Source organism: Myxine glutinosa, chromosome 11 (assembly GCF_964187855.1).
Source record: "Myxine glutinosa chromosome 11, kmMyxGlut1.1, whole genome shotgun sequence".
NCBI classification, from domain to species: domain Eukaryota; kingdom Metazoa; phylum Chordata; class Myxini; order Myxiniformes; family Myxinidae; genus Myxine; species Myxine glutinosa.
Genome location: NC_136271.1, coordinates 2,344,969 through 2,366,837, shown reverse-complemented (window position 1 = coordinate 2,366,837; position 21,869 = coordinate 2,344,969). Strand labels below are relative to the sequence as shown.

Genomic DNA, 21,869 nt, shown 5'->3' with positions numbered 1-21,869 from the left:
TCCGCGATGGCCCCGGATCGCTTTCGGCTCACGGGAGGATTTGCCTTCGTTGAGAGTCATGGATTCTGCCTTGTGGTTACCTGTTGCTCTTGTTTGTTTTAATTTCTGTCCATTTGTCATCGCAGGTGGCATGGCTAGTGAAAAGCCTGCCAATCCAACCGGAATCGGACGAGCAAGGAGGTGGTGAAAAGCAATCCATTGTATTCAACTCGACGTCGGAGTTTTGCCGAACTCTGGGGGAGATCCCAACTTATGGCATGGCCGGAAACCGTGACGAAAACAAGGAAGCTATGGTAGTGGCCCTTAAAGTGTTAAACATACCATCATGCTCACCTGCAGAATGAAAAGAATATAAAACAATGGCAAATTGTAATGAGCAAGGCAAGAGTTTTACGATATTCATTGAAATGGTTCATGCTGCCCTCATTTACCATTGATGGATGGCATTGAGTGATCGTTATGGTGCTGTGTCTACCTTTGTGGCATTAAGTGATCGTTATGGTGCCGTGTCTACCTTTTGGCATTGAGTGATCGTTATGGTGCTGTGTCTACCTTTGTGGCATTAAGTGATCGTTATGGTGCCGTGTCTACCTTTTGGCATTGAGTGATCGTTATGGTGCTGTGTCTACCTTTGTGGCATTAAGTGATCGTTATGGTGCCGTGTCTACCTTTTGGCATTGAGTGATCGTTATGGTGCTGTGTCTACCTTTGTGGCATTAAGTGATCGTTATGGTGCTGTGTCTACCTTTGTGGCATTAAGTGATCGTTATGGTGCCGTGTCTACCTTTTGGCATTGAGTGATCGTTATGGTGCTGTGTCTACCTTTGTGGCATTAAGTGATCGTTATGGTGCCGTGTCTACCTTTTGGCATTGAGTGATCGTTATGGTGCTGTGTCTACCTTTGTGGCATTAAGTGATCGTTATGGTGCTGTGTCTACCTTTTGGCATTGAGTGATCGTTATGGTGCCGTGTCTACCTTTGTGGCATTGAGTGATCATCATGGTGCCGTGTCTACCTTTGTGGCATTGAGTGATCATCATGGTGCCGTGTCTACCTTTGTGGCATTGAGTGATCGTTATGGTGCCGTGTCTACCTTTGTGGCATTGATTGATCGTTATGGTGTCATGTCTACCTTTGTGGCATTGAGTGATCGTTATGGTGCCATGTCTACCTTTTGGCATTGAGTGATTATTATGGTGTGGTGTCTACCTTTTGGAATTGAGTGATCGTTATGGTGTCGTGTCTACCTTTTGGCATTGAGTGATCGTTATGGTGCCATGTCTACCTTTGTGGCATTGAATGATCGTGATGGTGCGGTGTCTCCCTTTTGGCATTGAGTGATCGTTATGGTGTCGTGTATACTTTTTGGCATTTTAGTGATCGTTATGGTGCCGTGTCTACCTTTTGGCATTGAGTGATCGTTATGGTGCCCTGTCTACCTTTGTGGCATTGAGTGCTCGTTATGGTGCGGTGTCTCCCTTTTGGCATTGAGTGATCGTTATGGTGCCGTGTCTACCTTTGTGGCATTGAGTGATCGTTATGGTGCCGTGTCTACCTTTGTGGCATTGAGTGATCGTTATGGTGCCGTGTCTACCTTTGTGGCATTGAGTGATCGTTATGGTGCCATGTCTACCTTTGTGGCATTGAATGATCGTGATGGTGCGGTGTCTCCCTTTTGGCATTGAGTGATCGTTATGGTGCCGTGTCTACCTTTGTGGCATTGAGTGATCGTTATGGTGCCGTGTCTACCTTTGTGGCATTGAGTGATTGTTATGGTGCCGTGTCTACCTTTGTGGCATTAAGTGATCGTTATGGTGCGGTGTCTCCCTTTTGGCATTGAGTGATCATCATGGTGCCGTGTCTACCTTTGTGGCATTGAGTGATCGTTATGGTGCCGTGTCTACCTTTGTGGCATTGAGTGATCGTTATGGTGCCGTGTCTACCTTTGTGGCATTGAGTGATCGTTATGGTGCCGTGTCTACCTTTGTGGCATTGAGTGATCGTTATGGTGCCGTGTCTACCTTTGTGGCATTAAGTGATCGTTATGGTGCCATGTCTACCTTTTGGCATTGAGTGATCGTTATGGTGCCGTGTCTACCTTTTGGCATTGAGTGATCCTTATGGTGCCATGTCTGCCTTTGTGGCATTAAGTGATCGTTATGGTGCCATGTCTACCTTTTGGCATTGAGTGATCGTTATGGTGCCGTGTCTACCTTTTGTTATTGAGTGATCGTTATGGTGCTATGTCTACCTTTTGGCATTGAGTGATCGTTATGGTGCCGTGTCTACCTTTGTGGCATTAAGTGATTGTTATGGTGCCGTGTCTACCTTTGTGGCATTAAGTGATTGTTATGGTGCCGTGTCTACCATAAGTTGCGTAATCGAGCTTTACTTTATGTAATAAAGCAGTTGTTAAGTTGCGTAATCGAGCGTTACTTTACGTAATAAAGCAGTTATGTTGCGTAATCAAGTGTTACTTTACGTAATGAAGCAGTTATGTCGCGTAATCAAGCGTTACTTTACGTAATAAAGCAGTTATGTCGCGTAATCAAGCGTTACTTTACGTAATAAAGCAGTTATGTCGCGTAATCAAGCGTTACTTTACGCAATAAAGCAGTCGTTAAATTGCGTAATCAAGCGTTACGTAATAAAACATTTGTTATGTCACGTAACATTATGTTAGTGTGATTCAACATGCTGCCCTGTCTTCTAGTGACCATTGAAATTGGTTTAAAGTACCTTTAGTCAGTGCAGTATACTGTTTATTCTACCAGGTGAGCGCCCGGGGTATTGCCCCTATGTTTTATGCTTCTGCCGACGAAGTCACCAAACGCATTATGTTTTTGGGTTGTGCGTCTGTCCGTCCGTCCATGATAGGCTTTCGTTAACATGATCACAGCTGAAGGGATCTTAGTCAAATTTGGCGCAGGTATGTATAATGAGGTAAAGATGAACTGATTGGATTTTGGGGTCACGGGGTCAAAGGTCAGAGATCGTGTGAGGTGAAAATCTTGTTTCGATGATAACTAGTGAACCAGTGATGGGATTTTGACCAAAGTTGGTACAAGTATGTATTGTGATGCAAATATAAACTGATGTGATTTTTTGGGTCAAGAGGTCACAGGTCAGAGTCTGTAATAGGCTTATAACTTAAGCACGGCTGAAGGGATCGAAGTCAAACTTGATATCGGTATGTATGATGATGTAATTATGTGGGCGGAGGCATATCACGACATCAAAGTGTCGTTCTGGTTAATTTTTGGTTTTTCCTTTTTTGCTTTTTTGTGATTTTTTTTTTGTTATCACATTGTTAGGTAAATCATTTAACCTTTTTTGATTTTTTTTAGGCCACAAACTTAATCCCTTGTGTGTTTTGGTGGTTGTTGTTTCATCAAAGTTTCAAGTTTTGTACTTGTTGCTGCTGCTTCTTGGTTTCAAAAATATTAATTCTACCAGATTGCAGCACCGCTAACCCTTAATACTGTCCCCTTGTCCCTACTACGGTGACGCCATTCTCTCGGTAGGATATTGAGCAGAGCGATTCCGACATGAGCAGCGATATGTCAGACGAGGATAATACAGCTGGCTGGAACGCTGTTGATGTGAATGAGCGTGAAGCCAACGACGAGGTCAGTGGTTTACAATTATCAGGATAGTGTGGCCCTGTTTGGCTATGGTGTATTGGTGATCGACTTGTTGGTAAACTGCGCTGTGAGATAAATGGTTGGAATCAACAGGATGTTGATTGAGGTGTTGGAACCACCGTGGGAAGCAAGGAGAAGGTTACGTTTTGGGCGTTAATACTTTGATCAACGTCCTGTCGATTCCATCCGTCATTCCACCTGTTTGCCGATGCAGAGCAACACCATCCTTTATGGCCAAAACTGGTTTTCCATTGCCCAATGGGATGGCGTTGTCTCGAGAATATTCGCAATCAACTTATTCTTCCTCTTCCTGCAGAACATGTTGAACATGACGACTATCCTCGAGGAGGAGCCAGTCATCGCATCTGGCCTATCAGCTGCACTCAAGCTATGTAATAGCAAAGGTAGGTCGTCATCCAATTTTCTGTTTTCTTTTCTTCAATTTATACCTTTGTTATCCCCACCTTATGAAGGGAAAGGTGTATGCTGCATGTGTGAGAAGTGTTATGATTTTTGGGAGCGAGACATGGGTAATGAACGTAGAGCAGCAACGAAGGTTGGAAAGGGTGGAAATGCGAATGGTTCGACGGATGTGCGGAGTGTCGTTGAGAGAGAGGAAGACAAATGATGAATTGCGAAAGATGATGGGAATAGAGCCTGTGATTGATGCTGTGAAGAGGAACAGGTTGAGATGGTTTGGTCATGTGTTGAGGAAGGATGAAAGTGACTGGTTGAGAAGAGTGATGGAAATGAATGTAGAAGGAAGTAGAGGACGGGGAAGACCGAGAAAGACTTGGCTAAAGATGGTGGAAGAAGAAATGCGGGCAAGGGGGTTAACAAGGAGAGATGCAGAAAATAGGGCAAAATGGAGAAGATTGTCATGGGGACCGCAAGGCTAACCCCCGCTCTAGCAGGGAAAATGGCCTTTTAAAATGCATGTTGTGTTGTGTTGTTGTTATCCCCACCACTGAAGATGGGTGGAGGTTATGTTTTCACCTCTGTCCGTCTGTCTGCTTGTCCTTCTGTCTGTGAACAGGATACCTCAAAAAGTTGTGAACGGATTCGGATGAAATTTGGTGGAGAGGTTGGGTGTGTGACAAGGACTAAATGATTTGATTTTTGTGAAGATTTGAATCCGGGTCTGAATCTGGATCCGAGAATTTTTATTTGATTCTACAGTATTGAGAATGAATGAATGAATGATCGTTTTAAGGTCATTTTTCCCCCCTAGAGCGGGGGTTAGCCTTGCAGGCCCCATGACAATCATGGTTCCCTGTTTGAGGCAATGTTTTTATGGCCGGATGCCCTTCTTGACGCCAACCCTTGGTCGCCTCTTACGATGTGCAGGGATACGGTGTACCTATTCTAAACCGGGGTACACACCGGGATTCTACAGTATTGAGAGAAAGGGCAAAAAACGATATATAGCACAATATTTAAAACGTTTGATGGATTTGGATGAAACTTACTGGACATGTTTGGTGTGTGACAGACAGGGAAGAATTGATTCAATTTTGGTGAAGATCCATATCCAGGTTAAGTGATTCTTCACCATTGAGAGAAAGGGCAAAAAACGATATATCGCACAATGTTTTAAAAAGTTGTGGACGACTTGTGACAAAACTTTGTGGATGATTTGGGTAAGTGACGACTAATTGATTCGATTTTGGTTGAGGTGCAGATCCAGATCTGGCCTATCATTGGGATACAAAATGTAAACTGTTCAGCCTGGCAGGGGTATGCTCTCTACCGAGTGCCGTTCAAGTTGGTTATGCTTACATTTGAATGTCAACTTGTTTATTGTGTGCATACCTATTGTGAACAGGTTACCTGGACACAAAGATGCAGCGCGTTGCAAGAGTCAAAGCTCCAAAGACACTTCCGTCGTCTATGTACACCATCGAGGACAAGAGGTTGGTTCTCCCTCCCCCATATGATTCCTGGTTCGTTATCCTCATGCTGTTTGGAAAAAAAACTGGTCGGCTCTTGTCTTCTGTATGTCTGTTTGTCTGTCCATCACGCTATCTCCCAAACGGTTGTGCAGACATTGAACAAACCTGGTAGTTATGATCACCACGTGGCAGGAAGGTGTGAGAGCATTGTCATTTTGGTTCCACCCACTGGGGAAGGGTCAAAAGTACCAAAAAATATCTCATCTCAAAAACATCAATCAAATACCAAAAAAATGCAAGTACGGGCACATTTAAAACTTTTTAAAATGAAGGTTAGGATATGCAATCAACATTGGGGGACGCATGAAATACGTAACGATTTTTATTTTTTAATTTCACCCCCAGTACATGCCCTCGGCAGTTTCACCCCCAGGCAGTGGGGACCCAGAGTGAAAGGTGTCAAAACGGGGGAAAAGGTTTCATTCAAAGCTTGACATTGGGTCATTCCTGGTGGAACCTTTTCCCATCTTTCAACCTTGCTTTTAGTTGGAAGCCTGGGGATTTACGATGGCACATCATCGACTTTGCTCCAGTCGAGTTCAATATTCGGAGACATTTAAGACTTTTGCATTAACATGCTAAATGTAAAAAATGTGTTATTTAGAAAGAAAAAATGTCTTTTTTCTTAACCTTGTAATTGTTCGATTATTTTGGAAACAAGAGTTATTTTTCTTTTTTCTGATGTCATCAAATGTTGTTTATTAATGGTAGCTTCATATGAAAGATCTTTTAACTTTTTACATTTTAAAACGTCTTTGTCACAGCAAATTTCTTAAAGATGTCAAATTAATTTTTATCCACTCTTTAAAAATATGAACCTCATACTCGAGCATGCTCGTAATGCTGGCACTTCTCAGCAAAACCTTGGCATGTCTATACTCGCTGGTTTATCTGACGGTGTAACCTCTGTCTTGTCCAATGCAGTCATGCTGATGACAAATATAGCCGGCGAGAGGAGTATCGGGGTTACGGACAAGATTTCAAGGAGAAGGACTGCTACCGGCCGGATATTCGAATTGAATACGTCGATGACACCGGGAGAAAATTGAACCCGAAAGAGGTGAGTGTGACTAGAGTGAGTGAAAGGTTGATGATGGTGAAAATGATGATTGGAAAGCTCTTCGTGAACGTCATCTCGGGATATGCTCCACAGGTTGGTCGGAGCGATGAAGAGAAGGACAAGTTCTGGTGTGCGATAGAGAAGCTGATGGAAAACGTGAAAGATGAGGAAGTTGTTGTGGTAGGAGGAGACCTAAATGGACATGGGAAGGAGTATGGATGGTTTTGAGGGAGTTTGTGGGGGTTACGGATATGGTGTGAGAAATGGAGAAGGTGAAAGGATTTTGGAGTTTGCTGATGGAGCTGATTTGTTGATTTGTAAAACTCAGTTCCAGAAAGAGGATAATAAGCTTGTTACATACACGTCAGGTGGGTCAACGACAACCGTTGACGACCTGATGGTGCGTAGGCGAGATAGGGGGCACCTCCGGGACACAAAGGTGATCCCGGGGGAGGAGGCTGTTTCACAGCACCACTTGGTTGTCTGCGACATAAGGGTGAAAGGTGCGAGGAGAGCTCGGCGGGTGAAGTACCAACCGAGAATGAAGGTGTGGAGGTTGAAAGAGGTGATAGTGAGGGAGGCATTAAAAGAGAGGCTGAGTATGGTGGAGGATGATGTGGTTGAGCTTGAAAGTGGTTGGATGTCAATGAAAGCTTGTCTGTTGGGAGCCGTTGGTGAGGTATGTGGATGGACAAAAGGACCACCGAGGCACTCGGAAACATGGTGGTGGGATGATGAAGTTGGAAAGAGGATTGACGAGAAGAGGAAGAAGTTGAAGGAGTGGCAGAAGGCGAAGGGTACGGGAGCAGAAACAGCAGAGCATGAAAGTTATAAGGCAGCCAAGAAGGCTGCAAAGAAAGAGGTGGCAAAGGCGCAAGAGGCATGTAGGAAAATGTTCGGAGAACGCTTGGATTCGGAAGAGGGTCAGAGAGCGGTATTCAGGATTGCAAAGCAGATAGCGAAAGAGAGGTGTGATGTGATGGGGGTGAGTTGCTTGAAGGATGAAGTGGGACAAATCGTTGTGGACCCAGATGGAATTAAAGGAAGATGGAAGAGATATATGGAAATGCTGTTGAATACAGAGAATGAATGGGATGGCAACATAGAGAGTAACCCAGTTTCGGAACGGCAGAGAAGATAACTGAGAAGGAAGTTGAGGAAGCGATAAAAGCAATGAAGAGTAGAAAAGTGGGAGGGCTGACGGGAGTTGTGGGAGATATGTTGAAGGCAGCAGGGAGTTGGGGTGTGAAGAGAATGACAGAGATCTGTAATCTGGCGGTGAAAGAAGGCCGCATTCCAGTGGATTGGGAACTGAGTACCCTCGTCCCTCTATACAAGGGGAAAGGTGACCCTCTGGAGTGTGGCTCGTATCGAGCGATAAAGTTATTGGAGCATGGAATGAAGGTATTGGAAAGGGTGTTGGAGAGGAGGATAAGGAAGAAAGTGAAGATTGACGAAATGCAGTTTGGATTTATGCCAGTAAGAGGAACGACAGACGTGCTTTTTATTGTGAGGCAGTTGCAGGAGAAGTACATGGAGAAGAGGAAGATGTTGTTTCTTGGGTTTGTTGATCTGGAGAAAGCATTCGATAGGGTTCCACACAAAGTATTAACATGGTCAATGAGGAAGTTATGAGTGGAGGAATGGTTGATCAGAGTAGTGATGGCAATGCACAAAAGAGCGCGCACAGCTGTAAGGACGAAGGACGGGAACAGTGGTGAGTTTGAGGTGAAGGCGGGAGTGCATCAGGGGTCGGTACTAAGTCCACTACTATTTGTAGCTGTGATGGAGGTGCTGGCTCAGACCGTAAAGGAGGGTTTAGCGTGGAGTTGTTGTATGCAGATGATCTGGTGTTGATTGCGGAAAGTATGTATGGACTGGAGGAAAAGATGAACAAGTGGAAGGAATGTATGGAGACAAAAGGTCTGAAGGTGAATATCGGAAAGACGAAGGTGATGGCAAGTGGTAAAGCATCTGGTGAGGTGGAAAGAACTGGGAAGTGGCCCTGTGCTGTGTGCAGGAAGGGTGTCGGAGTGAACTCCATTCAATGTACAATGTGCGCTGAGTGGGTTCATCAAAAATGTAGTGGTCTGAGAGGGTCATTAACCAGTGTGGCAGCTACATTCAAATGTAAGGTGTGCACAGAGGGAGCTGCAGATGGAGGAAATGTTGAGTTGGATGTTGGAGACGGCGTGAAGCTGGAAGGTGTGAAAACATTTTGCTACCTCGGAGACATGCTGAATGGAGAAGGTGGATCAGACTCGGCAACGGTTGCTCGAGTGAGATGTGCATGGAAGAAGTTTCGGGAACTGAGTGGCGTGCTGATGAGGAGGGGAGTGTCGTTGAAGCTGAAGGGAAAGGTGTATGCTGCATGTGTGAAAAGTGTTATGATTTATGGGAGCGAGACATGGGTAATGAATGTAGAGCAGCAACGAAGGTTGGAAAGGGTGGAAATGCGATGCAGAAAGAGAAGATTGTCAGATTGAAAGAGAAGAGAGATGCAGAAAATAGGGCAAAATGGAGAAGATTGTCATGGGGACCGCAAGGCTCACCCCCGCTTTAGCAGGGAAAATGGCCTTAAAATGCATGTTGTTGTTGTTGTCTTCATAAAGAGGTGAGCTTGCATGTATCTCGTGTGACTTGGTTATAAGGTAAATATAGATTTACGGGAGCAAGACATGGGTAATGAACGTAGAGCAGCAACGAAGGTTGGAAAGGGTGGAAATGCGAATGATTCGGTGGATGTGCGGAGTATCGTTGAGAGAGAGGAAGACAAATGATGAATTGCGAAAGATGATGGGAATAGAGCCTGTGATTGATGCTGTGAAGAGAAACAGTTTGAGATGGTTTGGTCATGTGTTGAGGAAGGATGAAAGTGACTGGTTGAGAAGAGTGATGGAAATGAATGTAGAAGGAAGTAGAGGACGGGGAAGACCGAGAAAGACTTGGCTAAAGGTGGTGGAAGAGGAAATGCGGGCAAGGGGGTTAACAAGAGAGATGCAGAAAATAGGGCAAAATGGAGGAGATCGTCATGGGGACTGCAAGGCTAACCCCCGCTCTAGCAGGGAAAATGGCCTTAAAATGCCTGTTGTTGTTGTTGTTGTACATAAAGAAGTGAGCTTGCATCTGTCTCATGTAACTTGGTTACAAATTACATAAAAAGGTGAGCTTGCATGTATGTCATGTAACTTGGTGCAAGTTACATAAAAAGATGAGCTTGCATCTATTTTGTGAGACTAGGTTATGTACAACTTACATAATGAGATGAGTGTTTGTGTTGCAATACCTGAAAGTTATTGAGTTACCTTACCCTGACTTGGTTCTAATGAGGACAAAATACCTGAGTGACAATTATTTTTTTGTCTTTATTGAGGCAATCTATCGTCTACACAAGCAAAGGTACCCGGCGTTGCCGGGTAACACACAGTCACTTTGTGACGGGAATATGAAGAGGAGGTTGAGAGAGGAGGGCAGGGGAGTCGGTGGGGTGGGGACAGAGAGGGAGGGGAGCTGGTGAGAGAGATGGGAGGGAGAAAGTAGGTGGGAGAGCGAAGCCTCCACACGTCGCTATACTGTGCACTCCGGAAGGGAACGGTGGTGCGAGGAGGGGAGTGGAAGCGATGGAAAGAGAGAGGAGGGGGGAGGATCGGGAGGGAAGAGTGAGGAAGGGATAGAGAGGGGAGGTTGAAAATCCGGCAGATTGTAACACCCAGCATAATGTTCCTCTGAGGAACGGCACACACAATGATGAATCACTCTGCCTGTGAAACACCAGGATGACTGTTTATAGCTGGGTCAGGATTCAAACCCAGACTAGACAGCTTACTGGAGTGTGCATAACTCTCGGACATCGTGCTTGTCCCGTTGCTTTAAGCCTCAAATTTATTTTACCTTCTAATTCCTGGGATGGAATTCCCCACGGAGTGTCGAGCCACCGTATCACCATGTAAGGCAAGTGGCTTCAGCACTTGACGTGAGTTTTTTTACATGTATATTTTTTATAGATATATTAATATAACTATGTTAATATAATGAAAGCAGATCGCACAAAAAGGGGGTAAAATAAAAGATTTTTAGCAGGCATGTGGGGGGAGGGGTGCGGGGGAGTTTGAAGAAGAAGAAGAAGAAGAAGAAGAATGATCAAAAGCAGATTGTTTCTCCATAATGTTTTCCGAGTTTGAATATAGTTTCTCGTGAGTTTGAAGAAGACCTGAGCGGTGGATGTCACCGAAAACGGAGGAGATAATAAAATTTGATGCTTTTTTTAGCTCACCTGGAACAAAGTTCAGGGGAGCTTGTGCGATGGCGCGTCGTCCGTCCGTCCGTCCATCAGTCCATAAACACTTGAAACTTCTTCTCCGAAACCGCTGATGGGATTGCGACCAAATTTGGCACAAATGATATTTGTTGTGTTGTGACTGACTGTGACCGCTCTAGCAGGGAAAATTGCCTTAAAATGCATGTTGTTGAGTTTGACTAAAGTTTTATTCACGGCATTGAAAAAAATCGGGGTCTAAGGGGGATTACCAAGTGTCAAATTGGATCCAGGTTTGAGTCCCCAAAATAGGTATTTGCTTTTTTCCCAGAACCTACACACAGTTTTGATGAAACTTCACCACAACCTTCATCATCCGTGATGTACCAATGTTGATAAAACGTCACCACAACCTTCATCATCCGTGATGTACCAATGTTGATGAAACTTCACCACAACCTTCATCATCCGTGATGTACCAATGTTGATGAAACTTCACCACAACCTTCATCATCCGTGATGTACCAATGTTGAAAAACTTCACCACAACCTTCATCATCCGTGATGTACCAATGTTTGTTCAAGGCATTGGAAAAATTGTGGTCTGAGGACGTATCGTGTGATTCTGAGGAGGAGTTTGCCCCCCAAAATAGGTACTTTATTTTTTGTTTGTTTAAAGTCTTATGATTAGGTTAGTGTGAGTCTACATGCTGCCCTGTCTTCACGCAACCATTGACATTGACAGAGGTTTAATATGCAGTTATTCAGTGCAGTATACTGTTTATTCCACCAGGTGAGCACCAGGAGTATTGCACCTATGTTTATGTTTATGTTGATGTTTTGGCAATCTCATGAGAATATATGCTGAGTTTCTCGATCATGCTTTGAAGAAGAAGGTCTATTGCTTTGTACATGCTGTTTCTCCAAAAGAAGAAGAATTACAGTCGTGGCCAAAAATATTGGCACCTTTGCACTTTTTTCAAATAATGCACCGTTTCTTCCAGAAAATTGTTGAAATTAAAGACTTTTAGTATCCACATTTGTATTTCTTTGTTTTGCAGTGGAAGAAAACAAAAAAAGCTGAAAAAATTAATAAATCCTAGCTTATTCCACACACAAATCCTGAAATGGCCCGGACAACATTATTGGCACCTTTTAGTTGTTAGAAATAATTCGATTTCAAGCAGGTGATTCTCCTTTGCTTTGTTATTGAACTCACCTGTGGTGTCATTCTGCTGTTTTATGTCACTGTGTCCTGCAATGAGCATGGAGAAAAGAAAGAAAACCAGAGAATTGTCTGATTAGGTCAGACACAAGATTGTAGCCAAGCATGGACAATCTCAAGACTACAAGTCCATCTCCAGATACCTTGATGTTCCTGTATCCACCATACGGAAGGAAGTTTAAGACCCATGGCACTGTGTGGCCAGTCTCCCTGGACGTGGCCGCAAGACAAAACTTGATCGAAGATTGCAGCAAAGGATTGTTTGAATGGTGGAGAAAGCACCTTGATCAACTCCCAAACAGGTTCAAGGTGACCTTCACACATACACAAGGTACGGCAGTTTCAACTCACACCATCCGTCACCAACTCAATGAAAGGGGGTTCTATGGTAGGAGGCCAAGGAGGACCCCACTGCTGAGAGAGAGACATAAGAAAGCCTGACTAGAGCTTGCTAAAACACACCTGAACAAGCCAAAATCCTTCTGGGAGAATGTCCTGTGGACAGATGAGGCCAAATTAGAGGTTTTTGGGGAGAATATCCTGTGGACAGATGAGACCAAATTAGAGCTTTTTTGATAAAGCACATCATCTCTATGTTTACAGAAAACAAAATGAAGCCTTCAAATAAAAGAACATCTTCCCTACAGTCAAACATGGAGGAGGTTCAGTGATGTTTGGGGTTGCTGTGCTCCCTCTAGTGCTGGGTACCTTGAATGTGTGCATGGCATCATGAAATGAGGAGGTTACCAAGGAATTTTGGAGCGCAATGTTCAACCCAGTGTCAGAAAGCTGGGTCTCCGTCGAAGGTCATGGGTCTTGCAGCAGGACATTGACCCCAAACACACTTCAAAAACCACCCAGGAATGGTTCAAGACAAAACACTGGACTGTTCTGAGGTTGTCAGCAATGAGTCCAGATCTAAATCCCATTGAACACCTGTGGGGAGATCTGAAAACAGCAGTTGGGAGAAGGCACCCTTCAAATCTGGGAGAACTGGAGCAGTTTGTACAAGAAGAGTGGGACAAACTGCCAGTAGAGAGGTGGAGGAAGCTCATTCATGGCTATAGGAAGCGCTTGACTGCAGTTATTTTGTCCAAAGTCTGTGCCACCAAATATTAAGTTGAGAGTGTCCATAATTTTGTCAATGCCATTTCTTTTTATTTTCTGATTTAAAAGGATATATTAAGTTCTGAATCAAAAACAAAGGTTCTGTAATATTAACAGTGAAATAAAGAATTGTGGAGACAAAATACTTTTGTCAATTTCAACTTATTTTTAGAGAAAATTGTGAGTTATTTGAAAAAAGTGCAAGGGTATGATATGCATCTGATATGCATTGTCAGCTGTGAGACCTTATATAGACAGGTGTGTGCCTTTCCACATCATGTCCAATCAATTGAATTTACCACAGGTGGACTCCAATCAAGGTGTAGAAACATCTCAAAGATGATCAAGAGAAATGGGAAACACCTGAACTAAATTTCAATTGTCATAGCAAAGGGTCTGAATACTTCTGTAAATGTGATATTTCAGTTTTTTTCTTTTTAATAAATTAGCAAAACTTTCTAAAACCCTGTTTTCTCTTTGTCATTTTGGGGTATTGATTGGAGATTGATGAGGGAAAAAATGAATTTAAACGATTTCAGCAACATAACAAAATGTGAAAAAGTGAAGGGGTCTGAATACTTCCTGAATGCACTGTATATGTACTTTTTACCTTTTAAAGGAAGGAAAAAAAATAAAGACTCAATCTGAGGAGGGAGCAGGGGTGTTCCATGTAGCGAGGTGTTCCCTTACCAAACTACTTGTGGAGCGCTCACCAAGCAGCTTAAGCACTCAAGCAAGTACTCCAACAATACTGATGAGTTGCCAGGAGTGTTCCACTGGCCAAATTGGACAAACTAACACTTTAATAGTCGGAACTGCAGCTGAGGTCAATGCCACAGTTAAAATTTTGAAATGCAGTTCAGGTGAAGAGAATCTTGATCTTTGTGGAAATTAGGTGAAGGACTGAACACTGCCGTTTATAAGCATGGTGATGCATCCAGTTATACAGTGATTCGTCGGTATGAAGATCAGATCAGCTATATTACCATTCGTAGATATGAAGCTTTATTGGACAGCAACAGACCTGTTCTAATGTTGGGCATGCTTGAGTTGAGCGAACAAAATGGCGGAATTAAGGCAACAAGCTGAGCGGCCTGAACACATACTGACCAAAGGTGAGCCTGCTAGTGCAAGTGATCATCAAGAGCACACCCAAACACCCAGTTTTCATTCATGCAATCCCAAGGAGGTCGAGAAGTACGCATGAAAAGTTTGGGGCCGCTAGGTTTCATGGTTTTGGAGTTATGGAGGACACACACACACACACACACACACACACACACACACACACACACACACACACACACACACACACACACACACACACACACACACACACTCTCTCTCTCTTTCTTAATTACTTGTACAGTATCGGGGGTTGCAGAGAGAGAAACCCCGCATGCCAGAGGGAGAAGCCCCATGTGGCAGAGGGAGAAGCCCCATGTGGCAGAGAGAGAAGCCCCACATGGCAGAGAGAGAAGCCCCGCATGGCAGAGAGAGAAGCCCCACGTGGTAGAGAGAGAAGCCCCACGTGACAGAGAGAGAAGCCCCGCGTGGCAGAGAGAGAAGCCCCACGTGGCAGAGAGAGAAGCCCCGCGTGCCAGAGGGAGAAGCCCCACGTGGTAGAGAGAGAAGCCCCACGTGGCAGAGAGAGAAGCCCCGCGTGGTAGAGAGAGAAGCCCCACGTGACAGAGAGGGAAGCCCCCCGTGGCAGAGAGAGAAGCCCCGCGTGGCAGAGAGAGAAGCCCCGCGTGGCAGAGAGAGAAGCCCCGCGTGGCAGAGAGAGAAGCCCCGCGTGGCAGAGAGAGAAGCCCCACATGGCAGAGAGAGAAGCCCCGCGTGGCAGAGAGAGAAGCCCAGCGTGGCAGAGAGAGAAGCCCCACGTGGCAGAGAGAAAAGCCCCGCGTGGTAGAGAGAGAAGCCCCACTTGGCAGAGAGAGAAGCCCCACATGGCAGAGAGAGAAGCCCAGCGTGGCAGAGAGAGAAGCTCCGCGTGGTAGAGAGAGAAGCCCCACATGGCAGAGAGAGAAGCCCAGCGTGGCAGAGAGAGAAGCCCAGCGTGGCAGAGAGAAGCCCAGCGTGGCAGAGAGAAGCCCAGCGTGGCAGAGAGAGAAGCCCCGCGTGCCAGAGGGAGAAGCCCCGCGTGGTAGAGAGAGAAGCCCCACATGGCAGAGAGAGAAGCCCCACGTGGTAGAGAGAGAAGCCCCGCATGGCAGAGAGAGAAGCCCAACGTGGCAGAGAAAGAAGCCCCACGTGGCAGAGAGAGAAGCCCCGCTTGCCAGAGGGAGAAGCCCCACGTGGCAGAGGAAGAAGCCCCATGTGGCAAAGGGAGAAGCCCCGCGTGCCAGAGGGAGAAGCCCCGCGTGCCAGAGGGAGAAGCCCCGCGTGCCAGAGGGAGAAGCCCCGCGTGCCAGAGGGAGAAGCCCCGCGTGCCAGAGGGAGAAGCCCCGCGTGCCAGAGGGAGAAGCCCCGCGTGCCAGAGGGAGAAGCCCCGCGTGCCAGAGGGAGAAGCCCCGCGTGCCAGAGGGAGAAGCCCCGCGTGCCAGAGGGAGAAGCCCCGCGTGCCACAGGGAGAAGCCCCGCGTGCCAGAGGGAGAAGCCCCGTGTACCAGAGAGAAAACTGTGTCAATGACAGCGATTTCACTCCCATTATAAGCAAATGGGATATTTTTGAGATTTTCTTGTGGCCAAACCTCAGGAACTTTTCAAGATATCAGATTGAAAATTGCACAGCTTATTTGTGCGCATGTGTAGTACAACTGTATAAAGTCTGGTCAAAGTAGTCAAAGGTCAAGATCAATGCCGTCCACAACATGTAAAACACCTTAGGTGGCAATTAGAAAATGTATCAATCATATTTGTTATGCCCAAACATTCCGTCATGTAAAACACTTGTTTGGTCAAATTTCCCAAATTACCAAATTGCTGTTTCCATGGCAACTATTGCTTATTTGGATTTCGTTCGTATCGTGCTATGCACAACATGTATACTTTTAATCACTAACAATGGTTCTTCTGAGCAGGTGCCATTGTCTGTGAAGTAAACATGTACCACGAGGCATGTTGCATACCAACACTTTACCTTGAATTCCCATTTATACCAATACACACTTCAACAAATTGCTCATATGATGTCAGACATCTACAAACCGGTCGGAAATGGGACTCTGCTTGTTGTTGCTAAAATAGACTAAAATGACACTCGCTCGAGCTGGAGTGCATACCTCCACCAGGCCGAACAGTTTACATTTGTATCCCTTTGATAGGCCAAAATCAAATCGGCTAGTTCTTGTCACCTACCCAATTAATCCACTAAGTTTTGTCCCAATGCACCCACAACTTTTTGAGATATCGTGATAGAAATAGTTTTTAGCTTTTAGGCCCATGTATAAGTGATAAAGAATCACTTTCAAAATGAAAAGGAAAATAGGTATCCGGATCTTCACCAAAATCTAATTAATTCATCTTTGTCACACACCAACGGTCCATCAAGTTTTGCCTGAATCCGTCGATATATTTGTTTGGAATATCGTGCTCACAAACAGACAAAACACAGACACACGAATCGGAGTGAAAACATAACCTTCGTTGTGACACATCAGGTGACACATGTTTGCAAGAACACCTGCGTTGATACCTCGCAACGAAGTCACCTCTGAGCTGTTGGATCCTTGATGAGTCCTCCCCATGGAGTGATTGTGCTGTCTGGACTCTACTTGTGTTGCGTATTATAAATATCGGTCTTGCGTGAATAGGAGGAAACTGTGTGTTGGTATTCCTGGCATAATTCTAAAGGTTGCATTGGTCGAGGGCTCTTGCAGTAGTGTGATACCTTGTGATGGAGTAATGACTGGCTCATGATAAAATCTCATCTATGGACATGCTAGTGATGAGTGTCAGTCATCCCTGAAACTCCCAGGAATGGCAGGAGAATAACAACTCTTTCTTGTGCCCAGTTTATGCCAGAATAACAACTCTTTCTTGTGCCCAGTTTATGCGTATTCATTACAAGTGACTCCGTTAATATTCATGCAGATGTAAATATTCAGTGTTTGGGTTTTGTGTGTGCACGCCAGGCTTTTCGACAATTGTCTCATCGCTTCCATGGCAAAGGCTCAGGGAAAATGAAAACTGAGAAGAGGATGAAGAAGCATTTGGAGGAGCAGGTTTGTTTATTCCCTGTTTCTTCATGCTGTGGTGGTGTGATTGGAAAACGTTTGATTATTCTTCACCGGTATCGTCAACGGCATTACGGTATTTCCAGTTTTTTGGCATTCTGGAGCTCTTCCTGGTAAGGAATTATTGTTAAAGCAAATTGGACCGTCTGCCGACTTCACCTGCCAACGGTATGCCTCACATGAACAACTTGGCCATGAGTTGTCAAAAGCAGGCGTACACGTTGATACATTTTTGGCACAAACATTGCTTGCTTCTGTTTGTTTGTTGTGATAAATGTGTATATATATCGTGAAGCGGAGCTACAGTCAGGTGAAAAAGTAAGTACACCCCATGTAAAGTTTTGACTTTTTCAACATATTTCAACAGACAGCTATTTGATCTTCGTTTCAACAATATTGATAGATAAAGGTGATATAATATAACAAATATCATGAAACATTTACATTTTGTAGTCCATTGTATAATTTAAATAAACATAAATGCAAATTTCGCATGTGGAAAAAGTAAGTACACCCTTGGCTCTAATAGGTAGTATTGCCCCCTTTGGCAGAAACAACCTCAGGTAGGCGTTTCTTATAACTGTCAACCAGTCTCTGACATCGACTGGGAGAAATTTTTGCCCATTCCTCCGTGCAGAATTCTTTCAGCTGTGCGATGTTTGAGGGGTTTCTTGCACGCACAGCTCGTTTCAAATCCCCTCACAACATCTCGATGGGATTTAGATCCGGGCTTTGACTTGGCCATTCCAGAACCCTCCATTTCTTTCTTTTCAGCCATTCTTTGGTGGATTTACTGGTATGTTTAGGGTCATTGGCATGTTGCAAGGTCCACCTTCGGTTGAGCTTCAACTCTCCGACAGATGGCCTCACATTATCCTCAAGCACCCTCTGCTACAATGAAGAATTCATAGTGGATTCTATGATGGTGAGCTGCCCAGGCCCTGATGCAGCAAAGCTGCCCCAAACCATAATATTTCCACCACCATGCTTTACAGTTGGTATCAGGTTCTTGTGGTCAAATGCTGTCTTTGGTTTTCGCCAAACATGTCTTCTGGTAGTGGCCAAATAGCTCTACCATTGACTCATCTGTCCAGATCACATTGTTCCAGAAGTGCTGGTCTTTGCCTAGGTGTTCATTGGCAAACTTTAGTCTTGCCCTGATGTTCTTTCTGGGCAGCAAAGGTTTCCTCCTGGCACACCTCCCATGTAGATCAAATTTGTGCAGCCTCTTTGTAATGGTAGACTCGTGCACTTTGACATCAACAGTGGCAAGAGCTACCTGTAGGTCCTGTGATGACATTCTGGGGTTCTTAGAGACTTCTTTCAGCATCTTGCGGTCTGGTCTCGGGCTGAACTTGCTGAGGTGGCCTGGCCTGAACAAGTTGGTAGTTGTTTGGAATCTTCTCCACTTGTAGATTTATCTTCCGGACAGTCGAATGATTGATTTGAAATTGTTTGGAGATCTTTTTAAATCCCTTTCCAGACTCGTAGGCATCTACTACTGTGTTCAAAAAGTATCCGACCTTTATTTTTCGTGCGTAAAAAAAAAGAAGCTAGGGAGGCGTTGATTGGTGCACGTATGTAGGCGATCCTAATGCACACGCGTGAATTTTTTCACACCTGCAGAAGCTGTCATTCGACGGCAGACCGCCGATGAGTGAGGACATGTAAGTGAGCACCGTCGGATTTTCGTTTTTGACAAAATGACGGAAAAACTTGAACAACGCTACTGCATCAAATTTTGTGTAAAGCTTGGCGATTCCCAAGTGGAAACGATCCGCAAGATTCAACACCGTTCATTCCATTATGAAGGAGGATTTGGGCTTCAGGAGAATCTCAGCGAAGTTCGTACCAAAGCTGCTAACGATTGAGCTGAAGCAACTCGTTTGGAGATCGCACAGGACATGCTGGAGACTGTGAACAGCGATCCCAGCTTCCTCAACACAGTGATCACTGGCGATGAGTCCTGGGTTTATGGGTACGACCCAGAAACCAAGTTGCAGTTTTGATGCAAGTTTGATGAAACACAAAATTTGATGCAGTAGCGTTGTTCAAGTTTTTCCATCATTTTGTCAAAAACGAAAATCCGACGGCGCTCACTTACATTTCCTCACTCATCGGCGGTCTGCCGTCGAATGACAGCTTCTGCAGGTGTGAAAAAATTCACGCGTGTGCATTAGGATCGCCTACATACGTGCACCAATCAACGCCTCCATAGCTTCTTTTTTTTTACGCACGAAAAATAAAGGTCGGATACTTTTTGAACACACTACGTATAACCTTCTTTCTGAAGGCCTCAGAGAGCTCTTTTAATCTGGGCATGGTGACGCCGCACACTTCAACATCAATGAGCAAACCAAACGAAATGTCTGAGGTTTAAATAAGACAGGTTCCTCCAAGATCCTCTCTGACGATGTTCTAATCATTTGCACCTGAGCTGTGGCACCTGATTCTAATTTTAGGTATTTGAAGTAGTGATAAATGTCGGGGTGTACTTACTTTTTCCACATGCGAAATTTGCATTCATGTTTATTTAAATTATACAATGGACTACAAAATGTAAATGTTTCATGATATTTGTTATATTATATCACCTTTATCTATCAATATTGTTGAAACGAAGATCAAATAGCTGTCTGTTGAAATATGTTGAAAAAGTCAACAAAGCTTTACATGAGGTGTACTTACTTTTTCACGTGACTGTATGTGTGAGGAATAGAGCACCAGCCCAGAGGGGAGAGCAGTATTCCATTGAGCTGCAGGTGAAAGCTTTGTATATGGTGAGGAGCTCAGGTGTGCCAAGGAAGGACTTCGCACGACGGAGGATGCCCAGTCGGCGAGTGGCTTTGGAGGCCAGCTTGGAAATGTGGTTTTCCCAGGAACGATCATGGCAGAATGGCAGATAGTGGGACCCAAAAACAAAAGTTTCAAAAGCTTGAAATGCTTGAGAACTTCTTCGAGAGGATTGTTGAGATAGTTGGGGGGGTTTTCCAGACAGTCTTTTTTTCCAGACGATTTGTCAGGAAATGTTCCATGTCTTTGTCCGGTTTGAGATTTTGTCCAGGTCTGCAGAGAGTGAATAATAGGCTGCTGACTGCCGATCTGAGGGATGAGAGGTGGTGCGGCAGAGGGTGGAGTCATCAGCAAAAAGATAAAGATGCTTTTCCAGAGAATCGAAGGGATCATTAACGAAGACCAGAAAAACCACAGGGCCCAGAACACTGCCTTGAGGAACTTCAGCCTGGACAGGAAGGGGAGATGAGAGAATTCCTTTTATACCACACGTTTGCTATGACAGGAGAGGAAGTCTTCGAGCCATGTGTGGAGATTTCCATGGATACCATAAGAGGAGAATTTGGTGAGCAGGATGGGGTACCAGACTGTATCGAAGGCACGAGATACAGCAGTGGCCAAAAATATTGGCACCCTTGCACTTTTTTTCAAATAAGTCACAATTTTCTCTAAAAATAAGTTGAAAAGTATTTTGTCTCCACAATTCTTTATTCCACTGTTAACATTACAGAACCTTTGTTTTTGATTCAGAACTTATTATATCCTTTTAAATCAGAAAATAAAAATAAATGACATTGACAAAATTATTGACACCCAAGACTTAATATTTTGGAGCACAGACTTTGAACAAAATAACTGCAGTCAAGCGCTTCCTATAGCCATGAATGAGCTTCCTTCACCTCTCTACTGGCAGTTTGTCCCACTCTTCCTGTGCAAACTGCTCCAGTTCCCCCAGATTTGAACAGTGCCTTCTCCCAAATGCTGTTTTCAGATCTCCCCACGGGTGTTCAATGGGATGTAGATCTGGACTCATTGCTGTCCACTTCAGAACAGTCCAGCGTTTTGTCTTGAACCATTCCTGGTGCTTTTTGAAGTGTGTTTGGGGTCATTGTCCTGCTGCAAGACCTATGACCTTTGACCGAGACCCAGCTTTCTGATACTGGATTGAACATTGCGCTCAAATTCCTTGGTAATCTCCTGATTTCATGATGCCATGCACACTTTCAAGGTACCCAGCACTATAGGCAGCACAGCAACCCCAAACATCACTGAACCTCCTCCATGTTTGACTGTAGAGAAGGTGTTTTTTTTATTTGAAGGCTTCATTTTGTTTTCTGTAAACATAGAGATGATGTGCTTTACAATAAGCTCTAATTTGGCCTCATCTGTCCACAGGACATTCTCCCAGAAGGATTTTCGCTTGTTCAGGTGTGTTTTGGCAAACTCCAGTCAGGCTTTCTTATGTCTCTCTCTCAGCAGTGGGGTCCTCCTGGGTCTCCTACCATAGAACCCCCTTTCATTGAGTTGGCGACAGATGGTGCTGTCGTACATTGTGTCAGAAGTTGAAGTTGAAACTGTCGTACCTTGTGTCTGAAGGTCAGCTTGAATCTGTTTGGCAGTTTATCGAGGTGCTTTCTCCACCATTCGAACAATCC

At 44.6% G+C, this 21,869-nt stretch overlaps 1 protein-coding gene across 1 annotated transcript in view; it reads left to right on the top strand.

Annotated features, from left to right (window-relative positions):
* Positions 1–21,869, top strand: part of SART1 (spliceosome associated factor 1, recruiter of U4/U6.U5 tri-snRNP) — a 146,340-nt gene that overhangs the window by 110,421 nt on the left and 14,050 nt on the right. The window contains exons 13-18 of the mRNA XM_068130054.2: positions 126–293; positions 3,525–3,629; positions 3,961–4,048; positions 5,470–5,557; positions 6,521–6,656; positions 17,320–17,409. Of these exons, the coding sequence (XP_067986155.2) occupies positions 126–293; positions 3,525–3,629; positions 3,961–4,048; positions 5,470–5,557; positions 6,521–6,656; positions 17,320–17,409 (675 nt within the window). The remainder of the gene's footprint in view (positions 1–125; positions 294–3,524; positions 3,630–3,960; positions 4,049–5,469; positions 5,558–6,520; positions 6,657–17,319; positions 17,410–21,869) is intronic.